We start from the raw sequence: 18,515 nt of genomic DNA, 5'->3' as shown, positions 1-18,515 counted from the left end.
TTTCTGAAGAAAGAAAAGTTCAGGATGGTTTCTCTGGGCACCATGCTTCCACTTCTTCAAACAGGAGATTGGCTTTGTTCTCTGGATCTACAAGATGCTTACGTTCACATTCCAATATTCCCTCCTCATCCCAAGTACCTGCGCTTCCTAATGGGTCACCAACATTTCCAGTACAGAGTACTACCATTCAGACTCGCTTCAGCTCCCAGAGTATTCACAAAAAGCATGGCAGTAATAGCAGCACACTTACACAAGGAAAGTGTCCACGTCTTCCCTTATCTAGACGACTGGCTAATCAGAATTCAATCTCAACAAGGAGCTCTGGCTTGTTCTACTTCACTCCATGGGCTTTCTCATCAATTGTCAAAAGTCCCATCTAATTCTGTCTCACCTGCTTCAATTCATAGGAGGAGAATTGAACACTATCCTATCAAGAGCTTTCCTACCCGAGGATCGGGCAGAGACACTTTCCCTATTGGCAAACTCGCTACATTCGAAGAAACAAGCAACAGCTCATCAGTTTCTAACCTTACTAGGCCACATGGCCTCCACAGTTCATGTTACTCCTATGGCAAGACTAGCCATGAGAGTAACCCAATGGACTTTAAGATCACAATGGATCCAAGCCATTCAACCACTGCATTCTCCAGTTCAAGTAACCCACCGTCTACGTTTATCTCTACTATGGTGGGCGAACAAGGACAACTTGCGCAAGGGCCTACCCTTCCAACAACCAGTCCCACAGATAACTTTAACTACAGATGCATCCACCTTGGGTTGGGGAGCTCACATAGACAATCTCCAGACCCAGGGTACTTGGACAAAACTCGAAGCAACATTTCAAATCAATTTCCTGGAACTTTGAGCTATATGTTATGTGCTGCATGCATTCAAGGACTGCCTTTCACACAAGACTGTTCTGATTCAAATGGACAATACAGTAGCCATGTGGTACTTGAACAAGCAGAGAGGTACGGGCTCGTATCTCCTTTGTCAAGAAGCCTCTCAGATTTGGGACTGGGCCCTGACACATTCCCTTTTCTCTGCGCGTCTTTTATTGCATTGGCCCCTTTGTGGGCAGAGAAGAATCTGTTTCAATTTTCTACTCTGCAATAGGTGGACAGGAAAATGTACAGGCAGAATATATGAGCAGAAACATAATAGATCCAGGCGAGTGAGAACTAAGCCATTTGGCGTTCCAAATGATAGTGCAGAGGTGGGGAGAAATGCTGATAGAGTAAATGGTGACAAAGCAGACTTCAAGGGTACTGAGGTTCTTCAGCCACTGAAAGGAAAATGGCAGCAGGGCTATAGATACACTGATTCAAAATTGGCCATTGTTAAGTCGTGTAATAAGGAAATAGAGAAGGAGAGAGCTTATGTGATTCTGGTAGCTCCAGATTGACCAAGAAAGCCCTGGTATGCAGATCTAAGTAGGCTGTCAGTAGACAGTCCATTACATCTGCCAGCGAGCAGGGGTCTTACTTCATCAGGGATCAATCTTGATGGAAGACCCCTCTCCATACTTGCTTATGACGTGGCTCTTGAGAAGGCAAAGGTAGTTAAGAAGGATTAAGCACTCTCAGTTATTAAAACAATGTTAAACTCAAAGAAGTTATCCACTTCATTGGCTAATGTGAGACTATGGAGATGTTTTGAGTCATATTAGAAGGAGATCCATTGCTCCCCTTGGTGCTCTCAGATTGGCAATATTCTGACCTTTTTACAAAGAGGTCTCAACAAGGGCTTAGCATTTAAAAGTTCGAGTAGCAGCGATTGCCTGTTTTAGGGTCAGAATTAAAGGCTTATCTTTATCTTCCATAAGGATATTTCTCGTTTTTCTTCAGGAAGTAAAGCTTATTTATTGATTGGTTGATTGATTGATTGATAGCTTTTATATACCGACATTAGTGTGCATCATCATACCTGTTTACATTAGAACTGACAGGTGGAAAAGTACAAATAACAGGAGCAGGGGAGGGGATAAAGAAACAACAAGATCTAAAGCCAGGCAGAGTAGAAAGTTAAAATAGAACTAAAATAATATGCTGGGGTGTAGGGAGAAACATTGTACCGAGGTATATACAATATAATGAGCAATATTTATTTATTTATTTATTTATTTACAATCTTTTCTATACCATCGTTTAGTAGAATACCGTCATAACGGTTTACATATAGGCACATATAGTAAATTGTACATGCAACTGTTCCCATTATTAGTAACGGAGGTGCCTGATGATCTTGGTAACATCATTTCATAGTAATGGCTAAAAGTTCAGTGATGATTAATCTGACCTGTGACTAAGATAAAGTCTGTTAAATTATACATTTAATTTAAAAGGTGCAATAGACAAACCATGACGTACATACATATAATGTGCTAGTGCTGTATGAAGATTTTATGTGTACAGCTTTCAGCGTTTTTCTCTCTCTCGCTCTCTTTGTGAAAAGGCTTCTCTAAAGAGCCATGTCTTTAAGCTCTTTTTGAAAGTCTTGAAATCTCTCTGTAGTCTTATCTCTATGGGAATGGTATTCCATAGTATCGCTCCGGCCAATGATAGTGCTCTTTCTCTGACTTGAGTTTTGACTGAGGGGATGGTTAGTAGGGCTTTGTTGGCAGATCTCAGGTTTCTGTGTGGGACGTGGACGCGGAGTGCTGTGTTTAGCCATTCAGCTTTTTCGTCACGGATTAGTTTATGTATAGTGCAAAGGGTTTTATATTTTACCCTGTATTCAATTGGCAGCCAGTGTAGTTCAGCCAGTGTTTCAGTTATATGATCTCTTTTTCTTTTTTCTGTCAAAACTCTTGTGGCTGAGTTTTGGAGTATTTGGAGTGGTCTTAATGTCGTGTATGGTAATCCTAATAGTAGGGCATTACAGTAGTCAGTGCTGGCAAATATTAAAGCTTGTAGGACAGTTCGGAAGTTAGTTTGATTTAGTAACGGTTTAAGTTTCCTGAGGACCATTAGTTTGGCATATCCTTCTTTGACTTTTAATTATATGTGTTGTTTGAGGCTAAGTTCTGTGTCTATTATTACACCGAGGTTCCGTACTTTCTCGGCTATTCCAATTTTCTGATGGTTTTTTAGTAGGATCGGGGATTGGATGACTGTCATGTTTTTTCGTTCAAGATGGAGGAATTCAGTTTTCTCTATGTTGATGACTAGCTCCATTTGGTTTAGTAGCTGTTTAATAATGGTTTAGTAGCTGTTTAATAATGTCAACTTATATACAATATAATATACAAAAATTTGAAAGTCAAGGCTCATAACAGAATCGTAAGGGGGAAGGACAGGGGTTGCCTATGAGAGGGGGGGGTAGGCCGGAGGTTCCCTTGTGGAATCTAAATTTGGTATTACGAGCCATGACAGCAGCTCCTTTTCAACCTCCTTTTCAACCTCTTGAGCAACTTTCTGAGTTACAGTAATTCTCATGTTGAGCTCCTTTCTTGAGGTTCAATAAAGATTTAGTAATCTAAAAGCCAATACTATCCTTTTTGCCCAAGGTGGTTTCGGTTGTTCATTTAAATCAGAAAATCATTTTGCCTTTGTTTAATAAGTCGGACTATAAGGGATCAGTGGAGGCTTTTCACTTCTTAGATGTAAAGAGATATTTCTTGAGGTACTTGCAGGTTAGAAAAGATTTTTTTCAGTCAGAAATATTGTTTGTGCTTTTCAATGGCCCATGAAAGGGGGTAAGGCTGTTTCAGAGGCAACTATTTCATGGTAGATTAAAAAAGCCATTGCTTCTACATATTTATTACAGAGGAAACAAACTCCAAACTTGTTAACCACTCACTCAACACAAGCACAAGCTTCTTTTTGGGCTGAATAGGGCACGGTTAATCCTGTTGATATTTGTAAGGCAGCTACTTGAATTACGTTAAGTATATTCGTAAGACATTATAGGTTAGATATTCCCGCCAAGCAAGGTGCCCCATATATGGGGTAATTTTCTTAGGAGCGAGTTTAGTGTCTACCCGCCCTTAGAATATGGGCTTTGGTACGTCCCATATGCTCTGGACTGGTGGAGCGTAGGACAAGGAAGGAGAAATTAAGTCTTAGCTGATAATTTCTTTTCCTTTACGTATGTTCCATCAGTCAAGAAGCTCATGGGAGAAGAAAACTTTTCAAGCTACCATTAAATTAATTAAAAAAAAAAAAAAAGGTGAGACAGGAGTGTCTTAACTCTTATGCCTGTTTATTTTTGCAATGTTGGTTTGTTATACACTCTCCTTTCTAAAGTGAGTACATCTGTTTTATTGTGAGTTTAACCAGCATTACATTTGTATTAAGTATGTTATCTTTATGAAGGTAAAAAATGTTAATTAATTTTAGCTGATTTAGTAGGAGCTTATGGCTATATTTTGTTAGCTTTGACAGAAGTATACTGGCTATGCAGTTTCTGCATATGACATACATAGGTGAAGTCATAAAAAAAAAGAATATACAGCTTTGCTTCCAGGTGCACACAGCTCTGCCAATGCACTTCACTTCTGCCCTGAAGCACCTCCTGCTGTTCAAATACTGAGACTGCTCCTCCCTACACCCCACACAGCTCTGCCAATTCACCTCACTTCTGTCCCACAGCATTCCCTGCTATTCCAGTACTGAGATCCTCATATGTATACACAGTTCTGCCAATGTTCCTCACTTCTGTCCCGCAGCATTCCCTGCTATTCCAGTACTGAGATCCTCATATGTATACACAGCTCTGCCAATGCACCTCACTTCTGTCCCACAGCATTCCCTGCTATTCCAGTACTGAGATCCTCATACGTGTACACAGTTCTGCCAGTGTTCCTCACTTCTGTCCCGCAGCATTCCCTGCTATTCCAGTACTGAGATCCTCATACGTATACACAGCTCTGCCAATGCACCTCACTTCTGTCCCGCAGCATTCCCTGCTATTCCAGTACTGAGATCCTCATACGTATACACAGCTCTGCCAATGCACCTCACTTCTGTCCCGCAGCATTCCCTGCTATTCCAGTACTGAGATCCTCATACGTATACACAGTTCTGCCAATGCACCTCACTTCTGTCCCGCAGCATTCCCTGCTATTCCAGTACTGAGATCCTCATACGTATACACAGCTCTGCCAATGCACCTCACTTCTGTCCCGCAGCATTCCCTGCTATTCCAGTACTGAGATCCTCATACGTATACACAGCTCTGCCAATGCACCTCACTTCTGTCCCACAGCATTCCCTGCTATTCCAGTACTGAGATCCTCATACGTGTACACAGTTCTGCCAGTGTTCCTCACTTCTGTCCCACAGCATTCCCTGCTATTCCAGTACTGAGATCCTCATACGTATACACAGCTCTGCCAATGCACCTCACTTCTGTCCCGCAGCATTCCCTGCTATTCCAGTACTGAGATCCTCATACGTATACACAGCTCTGCCAATGCACCTCACTTCTGTCCCGCAGCATTCCCTGCTATTCCAGTACTGAGATCCTCATACGTATACACAGCTCTGCCAATGCACCTCACTTCTGTCCCGCAGCATTCCCTGCTATTCCAGTACTGAGATCCTCATACGTATACACAGCTCTGCCAATGCACCTCACTTCAGTCCCGCAGCATTCCCTGCTATTCCAGTACTGAGATCCTCATACGTATACACAGCTCTGCCAATGCACCTCACTTCTGTCCCGCAGCATTCCCTGCTATTCCAGTACTGAGATCCTCATACGTATACACAGTTCTGCCAATGCACCTCACTTCTGTCCCGCAGCATTCCCTGCTATTCCAGTACTGAGATCCTCATACGTATACACAGTTCTGCCAATGCACCTAACTTCTGTCCCGCAGCATTCCCTGCTATTCCAGTACTGAGATCCTCATACGTATACACAGCTCTGCCAATGCACCTCACTTCTGTCCTGCAGCATTCCCTGCTATTCCAGTACTGAGATCCTCATACGTATACACAGCTCTGCCAATGCACCTCACTTCTGTCCCGCAACATTCCCTGCTATTCCAGTACTGAGATCCTCATACGTGTACACAGTTCTGCCAATGCTCCTCACTTCTGTCCCGCAGCATTCCCTGCTATTCCAGTACTGAGATCCTCATACGTGTACACAGTTCTGCCAATGTTCCTCACTTCTGTCCCGCAGCATTCCCTGCTATTCCAGTACTGAGATCCTCATATGTATACACAGTTCTGCCAATGCACCTCACTTCTGTCCCGCAGCATTCCCTGCTATTCCAGTACTGAGATCCTCATACGTATACACAGTTCTGCCAGTGTTCCTCACTCCTGATATTCCAGCATTCATACTCACATGCACGGCTCTTTTTTCACCTTTAGTAGGAATGGTCTGTGATCAGAAGTGACCCCTTTATTTGAGAATGATAGGACAGTGCTCTTTGTTTGTGTGCATTAGATCAGCACATTGCAGCGGCAGCTGGTGGACATGAAGGGAGACAACAGCAAAGTGTCCATTTTGCTGGAGAACGTGCTGGCATCTCACAGCACACTGCAAAAGACCGTGGAGAAGCTGCAGACGGAGCTGGGATGCAAGGACTCTGAGATCAGCAGTCTGAGAAGAGACAGGTATGGCCTGCCTGCCCCCTGCACGACCCCACCCCCCTTTACTGAAGGGTCTTTTGTTCCCAGTGACAGATTCTCTTTGCTTAGGTTCCAGAGCCAGCAGAGGACACAGCACTTGGAGGCAGAACTGGAGCAGTGCCAGGCCAGACTGCACTCGGCAGAAGCCCAGCAGCACAGTCAGGTATCAGGGAGGGGAGAGGAGAGCAGTGTCATTAGACCATTGGTTCCCACGTTTTATCTTCCGAGCGTTTCTTTGTTGTCTCCCTGGCCTACCTGCTGTTCCTTCTGGGCTCATTAGCAAACCTGAGACTAGGGTAGTGAGGGACTTCACGCGGTGTTATCTAATCACCTGATGGTTCAGAGATGTGCACTGCCAGAGGTGGCTGCCTGATCCTATCTGTGATTTCTGCCACTACCATGAATGCTGGAAAACGATATGTGATCTGCATCCTAACTCCGCTGCATCTTCCCCGCCCTGATCTCATTTTCCATTCTTGCCTCCTTTCCACAACTCTTCTCTATTCCCACTCCTTTCCTTTTCACTTGCTTCTCTTACTACCCTTGATTATTATGTGGCTCCTAAGATGACTTTTCTTAGGCTCCTTTTCTGGCTGTGCTTGGTGATGCGGTGCTGTTGCACCTCAGCTCCTGCTGCTTCAACTGCAGCTCCCTAGCTGCTCCTCAGTAGTAAGTGAACAGAGTTGATTCTGGGGTACGATTAGGTAATATCGGGAGAAGAGCCATCACTTTAACCTATCAAGGATTTTCAGCAGTCCTGGAATTAAACTTTGGGAGTCGTAGAATGGAATTCAGAAGAGCTTGTGATAAACACAGAGGATCCCTAGTGGCTTAAAGGATTGACATGAAATTAAGGGGTAACCTGCACGGAGCAGCACTTACTAACCTTGACAAAAGGCATGGGGGTAACCTGCACGCAGCAGCACTTACTAACCTTGACAAAAGGCATGGGGGTAATCTACACAGAGCTGCAGTTACTACATTAACAGAATACAAATAAATAAATTAAAAGAATAAATAATTAAAGCTTGCTGAGAAGACTGGATGGACCACTTGGGTCATTTTCTGCTGTCAGTTACTGTGTGACTATGTTACTGATATTCAAACATAGAAAAAGGGAAAGGCCTTGTTGGAAACCTGTCCCTTTTTCTGATATCTAGGTAGAGTCCTTGCGGAGAGTGCTGGGCATCTGTCAAGAGGACAATAAGAAACTTGCCCTGAATCTGGAGCAGGCTTTGAAAAATAACAGCAGCCTGCAGCGTAAGCTTTCCAAGGTCCAGGATCAGCTGGACAGCAAGGAGATTCTGCAGCAGCAGCTGGGGGTCTGCAGGTAAGGACAGAGGGCTACAGATGTGAGTTTTGTAGGTACTGCAAGCATTGTAATAGACAAATTGCAGCAGGAGCAAAAGGCAGTATATGGTTATGGTTATGTATCATATTGTTTTTTGAACGAGAGAAAGGTAGAAAATAAACCTTATTAAAGGGTGGTATATTATCCGAAGGAATTTGTAGAATCTCATTCAAGTATCTGCGCAGGGTAACTCTTGATTGTTCACCTACTATCCTGGGAAAATGTAATAGTCTTAAATTAAAGTGTCTTAGGCGGATTTCCAGCAACTCTGTTTTCTTATTGAGGATAGTGCAATCGTGAATTGTAGCTGACTGAACGTTTTGTATTTCTTTCACTTGATTCTCAAGCATTTGTATCTTATTTATTTGCTCAGTTAATCTAGTATCATGATCTTGAGTCACAATATCTAACCTTGATGAAATCTAAGTAATCTGTGTTATGCAGCTAAGCAGGGCCAAATTCTGATGGGCCATCAATTCCCAGAGGGCGTCCAAAGTAACCACAGCGGGTTTAGGTGGTAAAGCCAGCTCAGGCCGATGTTCCTGTATAGATGTAGAAACCAACAACGAAGCAACATTTGTAGTAGTAATCAGGATGGTCTTACCGCCCCTGGAGTGATCTGGTTTCAAAATGTCTACCGATATCGGAGTTGAATCGCTTCTTTGCCAAGATGTTTCTCCTCGTGCTACACTGCTTGTTTCTGCTCCCTCAATGGCTTCCTCCGAGCTTTCCATTCTCGGCGCGCCAACGCAGATTCCAGCGGCAGGCTTGATGAAATCGCTTGTGGAGTCCTTTAGCGTAGGAGGGCTCAGCGAAAGTTCCCCAGGTGAGACGGAGGCTCCCTTACCGGGCTCATCAGCGGGGAGCGGCTCCTCCTGTTTCGGGTAAACGAGAGCGCATTTGGGGATGGTCCGTTGTCCCGCGGGAAAAGGGAAAGACCCTCACTTTCCCTTTTCGTTTAGGAAGCATAGTTCAACAAGATCAAGCAAAGTAGAAACTTTTGCGGGAGCTTCTGAAACGCGCTGCTAGCAAGCAGCCATATTGGCTCCTCCCCCCCCCCCAAAAGAGGCTATTTTAACCAAAAAAAATCCTTCAAAAAGAATAAGAAAGATGCATCTGAAGAAAATAGGAAAAAGCATAAGCATTGTCAAGTTAAGTATAAAACATTGATAAGGCAGGCTAAGAGAGAATTTGGAATGAAGTTGGCCGTAGAGGCAAAAACTCATAATAAAAACTTTCTAAAATATATCCGAAACCTGTGAGGAATTCAGTTAGTCCATTGGATCAGTGGTCCCCAACCCTGTCCTGGGGGCCCACCAGCCAGTCGGATTTTTAGGACATCCGCAATGAATATGCATGAGAGAAAATTTGCATGCACTGCCTCCATAACATGCAAGTTTTCTCTCATGCATATTCATTGCGGATATCCTGAAAACCCGACTGGCTGGTGGGCCCCCAGGACAGGGTTGGGGACCACTGCATTAGGTGACTGAAGGGTTAAAGGGGCTCTTAGGGAAGATAAGGCCATTGCAGAAAGACTAAATTAATTATTTACTTCTGTGTTTATTAATGAGGATGTTGGAGAGATACCAGTTCCGGAAATGGTTTTCAAGGGTGAGTCAGGTGAACTGAACCAAATCCCTGTGAACCTGAAAGATGTAGTAGGACAGATTGACAAACTAAAGAGTAGCAAATCACCTGGACCAGATGGTATGCACCCCAGGGCTCTGAAGGAACTCAAAAATGAAATTTCAGATCTGTTAGTTAAAATGTATAACCTATCATTAAAATCATCCATTGTACCTGAAGACTGGAGGGTGGCCAATGTAATCCCAATATTTAAAAAGGGCTCCTGGGGTGATCCAGGAAACTATAGACCAGTGAGCCTGACTTCAGTGCCAGTAAAAGAGTGGAAACAATTCTAAAGAGCAAAATCACAGAGCACATAGAAAGATATGGTTTAATGGAACACAGTCAGCATGGATTTACCCAAGGGAAGTCTTGCCTCGCAAATCTGCTTCATGTTTTTGAAGGGGTTAATAAACGTGGATAAAGTTGAGCCTGTAGATCTCGTGTATTTGAATTTTCAGAAGGCGTTTGACAAAGTCCCTCATGAGAGGCTTCTAAGAAAACTAAAAAGTCAAGGGATAGGAGGTGATGTCCTTTCATGGATTACAAACTGGTTAAAAGACAGGAAACAGAGAGTAGGATTAAATGGTCAATTTTCTCAGTGGAAAAGGGTAAACAGTGGAGTGCCTCGGGGATCTGTACTTGGACCGGTGCTTTTCAATATATTTATAAATGATCTGGAAAGAAATATGACGAATGAGGTAATCAAATTTGCAGATGATACAAAATTATTCAGCGTATTTAGTGATGCCGAGCGAAGTTCGGTGTGCTGAGTGTGGGGAGGTGTCCACCTGTCTCTCCCGACCTGGCTGTTGTTTCCGATGCCTCCCTGGTGGAAATGGCACATTGGGAGGGGCTACGGCAGTGTCTTCTGTGTGGTGCTGGTCTGGGGGGCCAAAAGCCACGCTGCAGGAGGTTGAGGACCCGTTCCCGCTGAGAAATCAGCCCTGTTGAGGCCCGGAGGGCCCATGCAGAGCAGTCTGAGGATGATTCTGATCCTCTGGCAGAGGATTCAGAGTCCTTTGCTCCTTTTTCTCCAGAGTTTGTTGTCCTAATGCATAAGGCTTTTCTGGCACATCAGGCTACGGCCCAGCTTTCTTGCAAACACAAGGTAGTGGGCCCTCCACCCAAGAAGAGGGCCAAGGTGCCTGGGTCCTGGGATCCAGGCCCAATTGGCATTGGTGGCCGCCAGCAATGCCTCCTTTGAAGAATCTGAGAAGGGATTGTCCCCAGGTGATGGCTCTCTGGACTCTGATCTGGGGCTTTTCCAGCGCTGGAAGGTGATGATCCAAAGGTGCTTCGCCTCTTTCAGAAGGAAGAGCTGGGACCCTCGATTCCACATGTCCTGGTGGAGCTGGGCATTGCGGTCCCTCAAGGAAATACTGACCAGGAGGAGGTGGACTCTGTCATGGCAGGCTTGCGGGGTCTGGCCAAGACGTTCCCTTTTCATAGCTCAGTGAAGCAGTTGCTGGCCAGGGAGTGGGATACTCCATAGACTGGCCTCAAGGTAAGCAGGGCAATGTACAAGCTGTGTATCTACTGCCCGAGGACACTCTGGGGCTCTTGCGAGTTCCGAAGGTGGATGCCGCTGCCTATGCGGTCACAAAGAAGATGACCTTTCCCATTGCTGGAGCAGATACACTGAAGGATATGTAAGATAGGAAGCTTGAGGTGCACCTTAAAAAGATATTGAGGTGTCGGTGCTGGGCATATGGGCTGTGGTTTGCAGTAGTTTTATGCTCTGGGCATCCCTGCATTGGTTGCAGCAGTTGCAAGTGGACAGGTATTTATCTTCCTCGGAGTCTCAGCAGGCACAGCATCTGGAGGCCGCAGTCGCTTATAGCATGGATGCCTTATATGATCTCATCTGTACTTCTTCCAGAACGATAATGTCCGCAACCTCAGCTAGGAGACTTCTTTGGTTGTGGAATTGGTCAGCGGACATTTCCTCAAAGGCACAGCTTGAAGCCTTGCCACTTAGGGGCAAGCTCTTTTTTGGGGAAGATCTGGAGCAGCTTATAAAATGCTTGGGTGATAATAAGGTGCACAAGTTGCCTGAGGACAAGCCAAGGGGCCCAAGGTCTTTCACAGTGCCTTCTCGGTATTGGGCCCAGAGGCATTTTAGGCAAAACAGAGCTCCAACAGCTGGGCAAAGGCAAGCCTCGGGGAGGTCGTAGGCCTGGAACCAGTCCTTTCGAGCTCGTAGACCAGGCAGGGATGGCCCCAGCCAGAGGTCTGAAGGAGCAAAGCCTGCACAATGAAGCGAGACGGGTTCACTCCTCAATCCCTGTAATGAGGGTCATCTTAATCAATTTTACGAGGAGTGGGCCTCGATCACGTCGGACCGGTGGGTTCTAAGCATGATAGAACATGGTTATGCTTTAGAGTTTACTCGGCCCCTTAGAAGTCTCTTTATGATGTCTCCCTGTGCATCAGCAGAAAAGAAGCGCATAGTACTTCAGACTCTCGATTGCCTGCGAATGTTAGAAGCCATAGTTCCCATTCCTCTGCACGAGCGAGGGAAGGGACGTTATACTATTTATTTTATAGTTCCCAAAAAGAAAGAGACATTTCATCCAATTCGTGACCTGAAGAAAGTGAATCAGGCTCTCAAGGTTCCTTGATTTTGCATGGAGACATTGTGGTCTGTCATCACAGTGGTGCATAGAAGGCAGTTTTTGGCTTCCTTGGATCTGACTGAGGCATATCTGCACATCAGGATCCGCCCAGATGATTAAATGTTTCTATGGTTCATGATCCTAGGAGAACATTTTCAATTTTGCACCCTTCAGTTCAGTTTAGTGATGGTGCCGCGGTCCTTCACCAAGGTTATGGTGGTGGTGGTGGCAGTGGCCCTATGGAAGGAGGGCGTGTTGGTGCATCTGTATCTCGATGATTGGTTGATTCAGGCAAAGTAGCAGGACCTTTGCAGGCAGGCAGTGGAATTGGTGTTGCACCGCTTGAGTTCGTTGGGGTGGATAGTGAACTTTTCCAAGAGCCACCTCCTACCCTCTGAAGTCTTGAGTTTTCTGGGCTTGTGCTTTGATACCCGGATCTAGAAGGTATTTCTAACAGAGGAGCGGGTGATCAAGTCACAGTCCCAAGTTTCAAGTCTGTTGCAGGCTCAGGTGCCCAGGGTCTAGGATTACTTACAGGTTCTCGGCTCCATGGCGTCTAACTTGGAGCTCATCTCTTGGGCATTTGCTCATATGAGACCTCTTCGTGGGGCTGAGCAAACATTCTCCTCTTCTGCCACTACTAACTCGTCTACTGCCTCCGTCTCCATCTGAGGCCTGCCTGCTACAGCTGCTTGACCTGCTCCAAGGGCCCAGGACCACTGCGACATGCTGCTTCCCCACTCGGCTGCTAACCAAGCCCCGTGACGTCATCCAGGGTGCCGAGGGGGCCATAAGTGCACGCGCAGGGCCGTAGGTGCCACGCACCAAAGGAGCGCGACAAAGGGGCACGCCCCTTTGTGCGCCCCATCGTGTAGCCCCGAAGTTCCCTGTACGTACCAGGATCAGTCCAGGACACCTGGGTTGTGACTCCGCACCAGCGGGTGGAGACAGAGCAGAACTTGTGGGCGGAGCCATATATAAGCCCCTGTGCCAATCACAGCCCCTCAGTCTTACTCTGTCTCCAGCAGGTGGTGCAGGTGCAGTCACAGCCTCTGCCTGCACTGATTGTTGTAGTTAGTCAGGTTTTTTTTTTCAGATTTTTCTCTCTTAAATTTAATTTTCTTTTAAATTTGGTTGTTTTTAGTGAGTGGTGTCCTGTCTGCCCTGCCTCCCAGGGGGGTTGCGAGGTTCTGAGGGGACCACCCCCCCCTGGTTGAGGCCGCTGCTAGGGTCGAGGACCCGGCTTACTAGTAGCAGCGTTAGGGGTTGACACCGGGGAGCCCGGTTCACTCACCCCTCTTGCAACAGGGCTTCAGGACCGTGGACAGCGACAAGCAGTAGGAAATTTAAAAAAAAAAAAAAAAAAAAGTTTAAATTTTTTTGTTTGTTTTCTTGTGCCGGCTCTCTGCTACTTAGCGCTGCCGCTCCGTTTTCGTCGGGGGGGAGGCGCAGGTCGCAAAGGGGTGCTATTTTCTATTTAAATTTTTATTTTTTCTGTCAGGCCGTTTTTTGCTTTTGTTCCCGCGTTTTTCGCCGCTATGCCCCGAGGCTCTGCTTGCCGGGCCTGCGGCTCGGCGCGCGCGCGTCTCTCGAGGGAAGGCCTCTGTGCCTCGTGTATCCCGGGTGAAGAAGGCTCGTCGGGGGCGTCTCGGGGGGCCCGTTCTCGGACTGCGCGTTCACCACCGCCTGCCAGTGTCCTCACTGACAAGCAAGATCTTTTCCCGCTCAGCGCGGGAGTGGCGGCCATTTTGGCCACAGGCAGGGAAATTTCTCGGGAGCCGGCAGGAAATTCTGCCGTGCCTCCCGCGCTTTCTCCGCAGTTAGGTCGTGCTGGGGGGGGTCGCTCCGGAGGGGTCTCAGTCCCGGGAGGGCTCCGGACCCGATTTTTCAGACTCGAGTTCTTTTTCTGAAGATTTTGCACTTCTTCTGCGCAAAGTTCTTAAGTTTAAGCGCAGTAAACGCAGGCGTAGAGGGGCCCCTGAGGGGGGTTCTGGCCAGCACGCCCCAAAGAAAAGGAAGACTAAGGAAGTTGACGGATCCGCTCGTCATCCCCCGCGAGGGAAGCGGCCTCTGAGGGGCGTCCCTCAGGACTCGGAGTCAGATTTTTCTACTGCAACAGATACGGATTCCGCTGAAGAGCCCCTGAAGGGGGCCGATGGAACAGCGGCGGACGGCCTCTCTCAGCCCGGAGCGAGCAAAGGTGCTCAAGCCGTGGAAGGGGATGATCCCAAAGTGGTCCGCCTCTTTCGTAGAGAGGAGCTGACCCCTTTGATTCCGGCCATTCTTCAGGAACTAGGAATTGAGGCTCCGCCAGTGGGGGTCCGTCAGGAAGCCAACATGGATCCGGTTCTGCTAGGTCTCACAGGACCGGCAGTGGCTTTTCCTTTTCATTTTTCTTCGACCGATATTTTATTTAGAGAATGGGATACTCCAGAACTGGGACTGAAGGTTAGTAAGGCCATGGATAAATTATATCCACTCCCTGAAGATGCACTGGACCTACTCAGATTTCCGAAGGTGGACTCGGCAGTCTCGGCAGTGACAAAGAGGTCTACCATCCCGGTTACGGGAGCGACGGCCCTCAGGGATATCCAGGACAGGAAGCTGGAAGTACAGCTTAAGAAGATTTTTGAGGTTTCCGCCCTAGGGGTGCGGGCCGCCATCTGTACTAACTTTGCAATGCGGGCTAGCCTGCGCTGGGCCCAAGTAATTCAGGCGAATGCTGGTCTATCCCCGGAGGAGGCGTCTCAAGCTGATCGACTAGAGGCGGCAATAGCGTATGGAGCAGATGCTCTACATGATCTATTGCGAACCTCTGCCAGATCCATGGTGGCATCCGTTTCGGCACGTCGCCTTTTGTGGTTACGGAACTGGTCAGCGGATGGCTCTTCTAAAGCTCACCTCGGAGCATTGCCTTTCAAAGGCAAGCTACTGTTTGGCAAAGAGTTGGATGACATAATGGTCTCCCTAGGAGAGAACAGGGCGTTTAAATTGCCCGAGGATAAGTACAGACCGCGGTCCTCCTTCTCCTCCAGGTCACGGTTCCGTGGTTCCAGAAAATCACGTCCACCACGTTCCTCGGGTCCCTCGTACAGGTCTTCTTCCTCTCGGACTCCTCAGTGGCAGCAATCCTTTCGAGGAAAGCGGTTCGGCAAACAGGGAGGAACCTCGGCCGCGGGAGGTCACAAGGGGCCGCAATGAAATGCGGTTGGCCCAATCCTCGCCTCAGTCTCTGCACGAGATCCCAAATGTCGGGGCACGGTTAACGTTGTTTTTCGAGGATTGGGCCAGGGTTACGTCGGACCAGTGGGTCCTCGACGTGATAAGACACGGTTACGCATTAGATTTTGTTCGAATTCCAGCAGACAAATTCCTAGTCTCTCCTTGCAAAGCTCCGGACAAGAAGGCGGCAGTGCTAGACACCATCCGGCGCTTGGAAAGCTTGGGAGCTATCGTTCCGGTCCCGATCCATCAGCGCGGCGAAGGCCGTTACTCCATTTACTTCATAGTCCCAAAGAAAGACGGCACGTCAAGGCTGATCTTGGACCTCAAAGGCGTAAACAGATGCCTACGCGTTCCTCACTTCAAGATGGAGACGATTCGTTCGGTCATTGCTTCGGTAAGGCCGGGCGAATTCTTGGCCTCTCTGGACCTCACGGAGGCGTACCTGCACGTGGGAATTCGGCCGGAGTTCCAGAAATTCCTACGGTTCTGCATTCTGGGGCGACATTTTCAGTTCCGGGCGCTACCGTTTGGTCTCGCGACCGCTCCTCGCACGTTCACAAAAGTGATGGTGGTAGTAGCGGCACACCTACGCCGAGAAGGTCTCCTGGTTCATCCTTACCTGGACGATTGGTTGATTCGCGCAAAATCCAAGCCTCTGTGTCAGCAAGCAGTTGCCAGAGTCCTCCAGGTGTTACAGTCTCTAGGCTGGGTGGTCAATTTCAGCAAGAGTCAACTGGAACCGACTCAGACCCTAGAATACCTCGGAGCTCTATTCGACACAAGGCACGGCAAAGTGATCCTGTCCCAGGAACGCAGGGACAAGCTACAGTCTCAGGTGCGGCGATTGCTCTCTCTTCACACTCCTCGAGTTTGCGATTATCTGACAGTCCTGGGTTCGATGGCTTCTACTCTAGCCTTGGTTCCCTGGGCGTTCGCTCATCTGCGGCCGTTGCAGTCGTCCTTACTATCCCGATGGCGGCCGGTCTCGGAGGAGTTTTTCCTGCCTCTTCCACTCGAGGGCCAAGCGAGATCCAGCCTCCACTGGTGGCTCGACTCCAAGCATCTATCTTGTGGAGTGTCCCTGCTGGTACCCAAATGGACGGTAGTGACCACGGATGCCAGTCTCTCCGGCTGGGGAGCAGTTTGCCTAGGAAGGTCGGTCCAGGGGCTATGGACAGCGTCTCAAACACAGTGGTCTATCAACCGGCTAGAGACCAGAGCGGTCCGCCTAGCTCTTCAAGCCTTTTCACCGTTACTAAGCGGAAAGGCGGTCCGAGTACTATCGGACAACGCAACCACCGTAGCCTACATCAATCGACAAGGAGGGACACGGAGTCCACAGGTGGCTGCGGAGGCACAGCTCTTGATGACCTGGTCAGAACAAAATCTCAGCAACATAGCAGCCTCTCACATTGCCGGGGTCGACAATGTACAGGCAGATTTTCTAAGTCGTCATCACCTCGATCCCGGAGAGTGGGAGTTGGCGGACGAAGCCTTTCGGCTCATCTGCAGGACATGGGGAGTTCCTCACATGGATCTCATGGCCACATGGCACAACGCGAAGGCTCCACGATTCTTCAGTCGGCGTCGAGAACGGGGAGCAGAAGGCGTCGACGCGCTGGTACTTCCGTGGCCGACGGATGTACTTCTTTATGTGTTTCCCCCGTGGCCGATGATAGGCAAGATTCTTCGGCGCATAGAGTTGCACCCGTTCCATGTGATCATGGTGGCACCGGAATGGCCACGTCGTCCGTGGTTCGCAGATCTCATCCAGTTGTCAGTGTCATTACCCATTCGTCTCCAGGGGTTCGCGGGGCTCCTACGTCAGGGCCCCGTCTGTTTGGAGGATGCGGATCACTTTTGTCTCGCGGCATGGCTTTTGAGAGGAATCGTCTGAAGAAAAAAGGTTACTCAGACGCGGTGATAGCTACTTTGCTGAGGTCCAGGAAACAGTCTACGTTTCTTGCTTATGTCCGGGTCTGGACGGTTTTTGAGGATTGGTGCGTGCAGCGAGGGTTGGATCCCTTTTCTGCTTCAGTCTCAGATATTCTAACGTTTCTTCAAGCCGGTCTGACCAAAGGTTTGGCGTGCAGTTCGCTACGGGTCCAGGTGACGGCTCTTGGTTGTTTGCAGGGTAAGGTCCAAGGAACCTCCCTGGCTTTTCATCCTGATATTGCCCGTTTTCTTCGAGGGGCAAAACACCTCCGTCCTCCATTGCGTCCCCCCTGTCCGTCTTGGAACCTTAACTGGGTTCTTTCCGCTCTAAGCTCCGCTCCTTTTGAGCCATTGAAGCGTACAACTATTAAGGACCTTACTTTGAAGACGGTGTTTTTGGTGGCAATTGCCTCTGCTCGGCGTATTTCCGAATTGCAGGCGCTGTCCTGTAGGGAACCGTTCTTGCGGATTTCCGATTCCGGAGTATCCTTGAGGACGGTTCCTTCCTTCCTTCCTAAAGTGGTGTCGTCTTTTCACGTCAATCAGTCAGTGGAGTTACCGGCCTTCACGGTCGGGGAGTCCACTGATCCCCAGTTCAAAGAACTGCGAAAGCTGGATGTGCGAAGGTCTCTTCTTCATTATTTGGAGGTTACTAATCCGTTCCGGGTAACCGACCATCTGTTCGTTTTGTTCTCAGGGCCAAAGAAAGGAGCCGCAGCGTCCCGCACAACGATTGCGCGTTGGCTTAAACAGGCTATTGATTCAGCGTACTTGGTAAAGGGTAAGCCGCTTCCGGTGGGTCTTCGGGCTCATTCGACTCGTTCCCAGGCTGCGTCCTGGGCAGAAGCTTCACAGGTATCGCCTCAGGAGATTTGCAGGGCGGCTACCTGGAAGTCCATGCATACCTTTATCAGGCATTACCGATTGGATGTCCGGGCTACCGATTCCGGGGGATTTGGAGAGAGGGTACTCCGAGCGGGACTCTCTGCTTCCCACCCTCGGTAGGTTTGCTCTGGTACATCCCAGGTGTCCTGGACTGATCCTGGTACGTACAGGGAAAGGAAAATTAGTTTCTTACCTGATAATTTTCGTTCCTGTAGTACCAAGGATCAGTCCAGGATCCCACCCGCAGGGCTTCGCTACAGTAACGGAGAGTCCGCTCATAATTTC

General features: G+C 48.1%; 1 protein-coding gene across 1 annotated transcript in view; it reads left to right on the top strand.

Annotated features, from left to right (window-relative positions):
• Window positions 1–18,515, top strand: part of VWA5B2 (von Willebrand factor A domain containing 5B2) — a 453,973-nt gene that overhangs the window by 187,097 nt on the left and 248,361 nt on the right. The window contains exons 30-32 of the mRNA XM_029617330.1: window positions 6,403–6,572; window positions 6,657–6,750; window positions 7,748–7,917. Of these exons, the coding sequence (XP_029473190.1) occupies window positions 6,403–6,572; window positions 6,657–6,750; window positions 7,748–7,917 (434 nt within the window). The remainder of the gene's footprint in view (window positions 1–6,402; window positions 6,573–6,656; window positions 6,751–7,747; window positions 7,918–18,515) is intronic.

Source organism: Rhinatrema bivittatum, chromosome 9, assembly GCF_901001135.1.
Source record: "Rhinatrema bivittatum chromosome 9, aRhiBiv1.1, whole genome shotgun sequence".
In the NCBI taxonomy this organism is placed as follows: Eukaryota; Metazoa; Chordata; class Amphibia; order Gymnophiona; family Rhinatrematidae; genus Rhinatrema; species Rhinatrema bivittatum.
The sequence above is the reverse complement of the archived record's forward strand: the minus strand, read 5'-3'. Positions and strand labels throughout refer to the sequence as shown.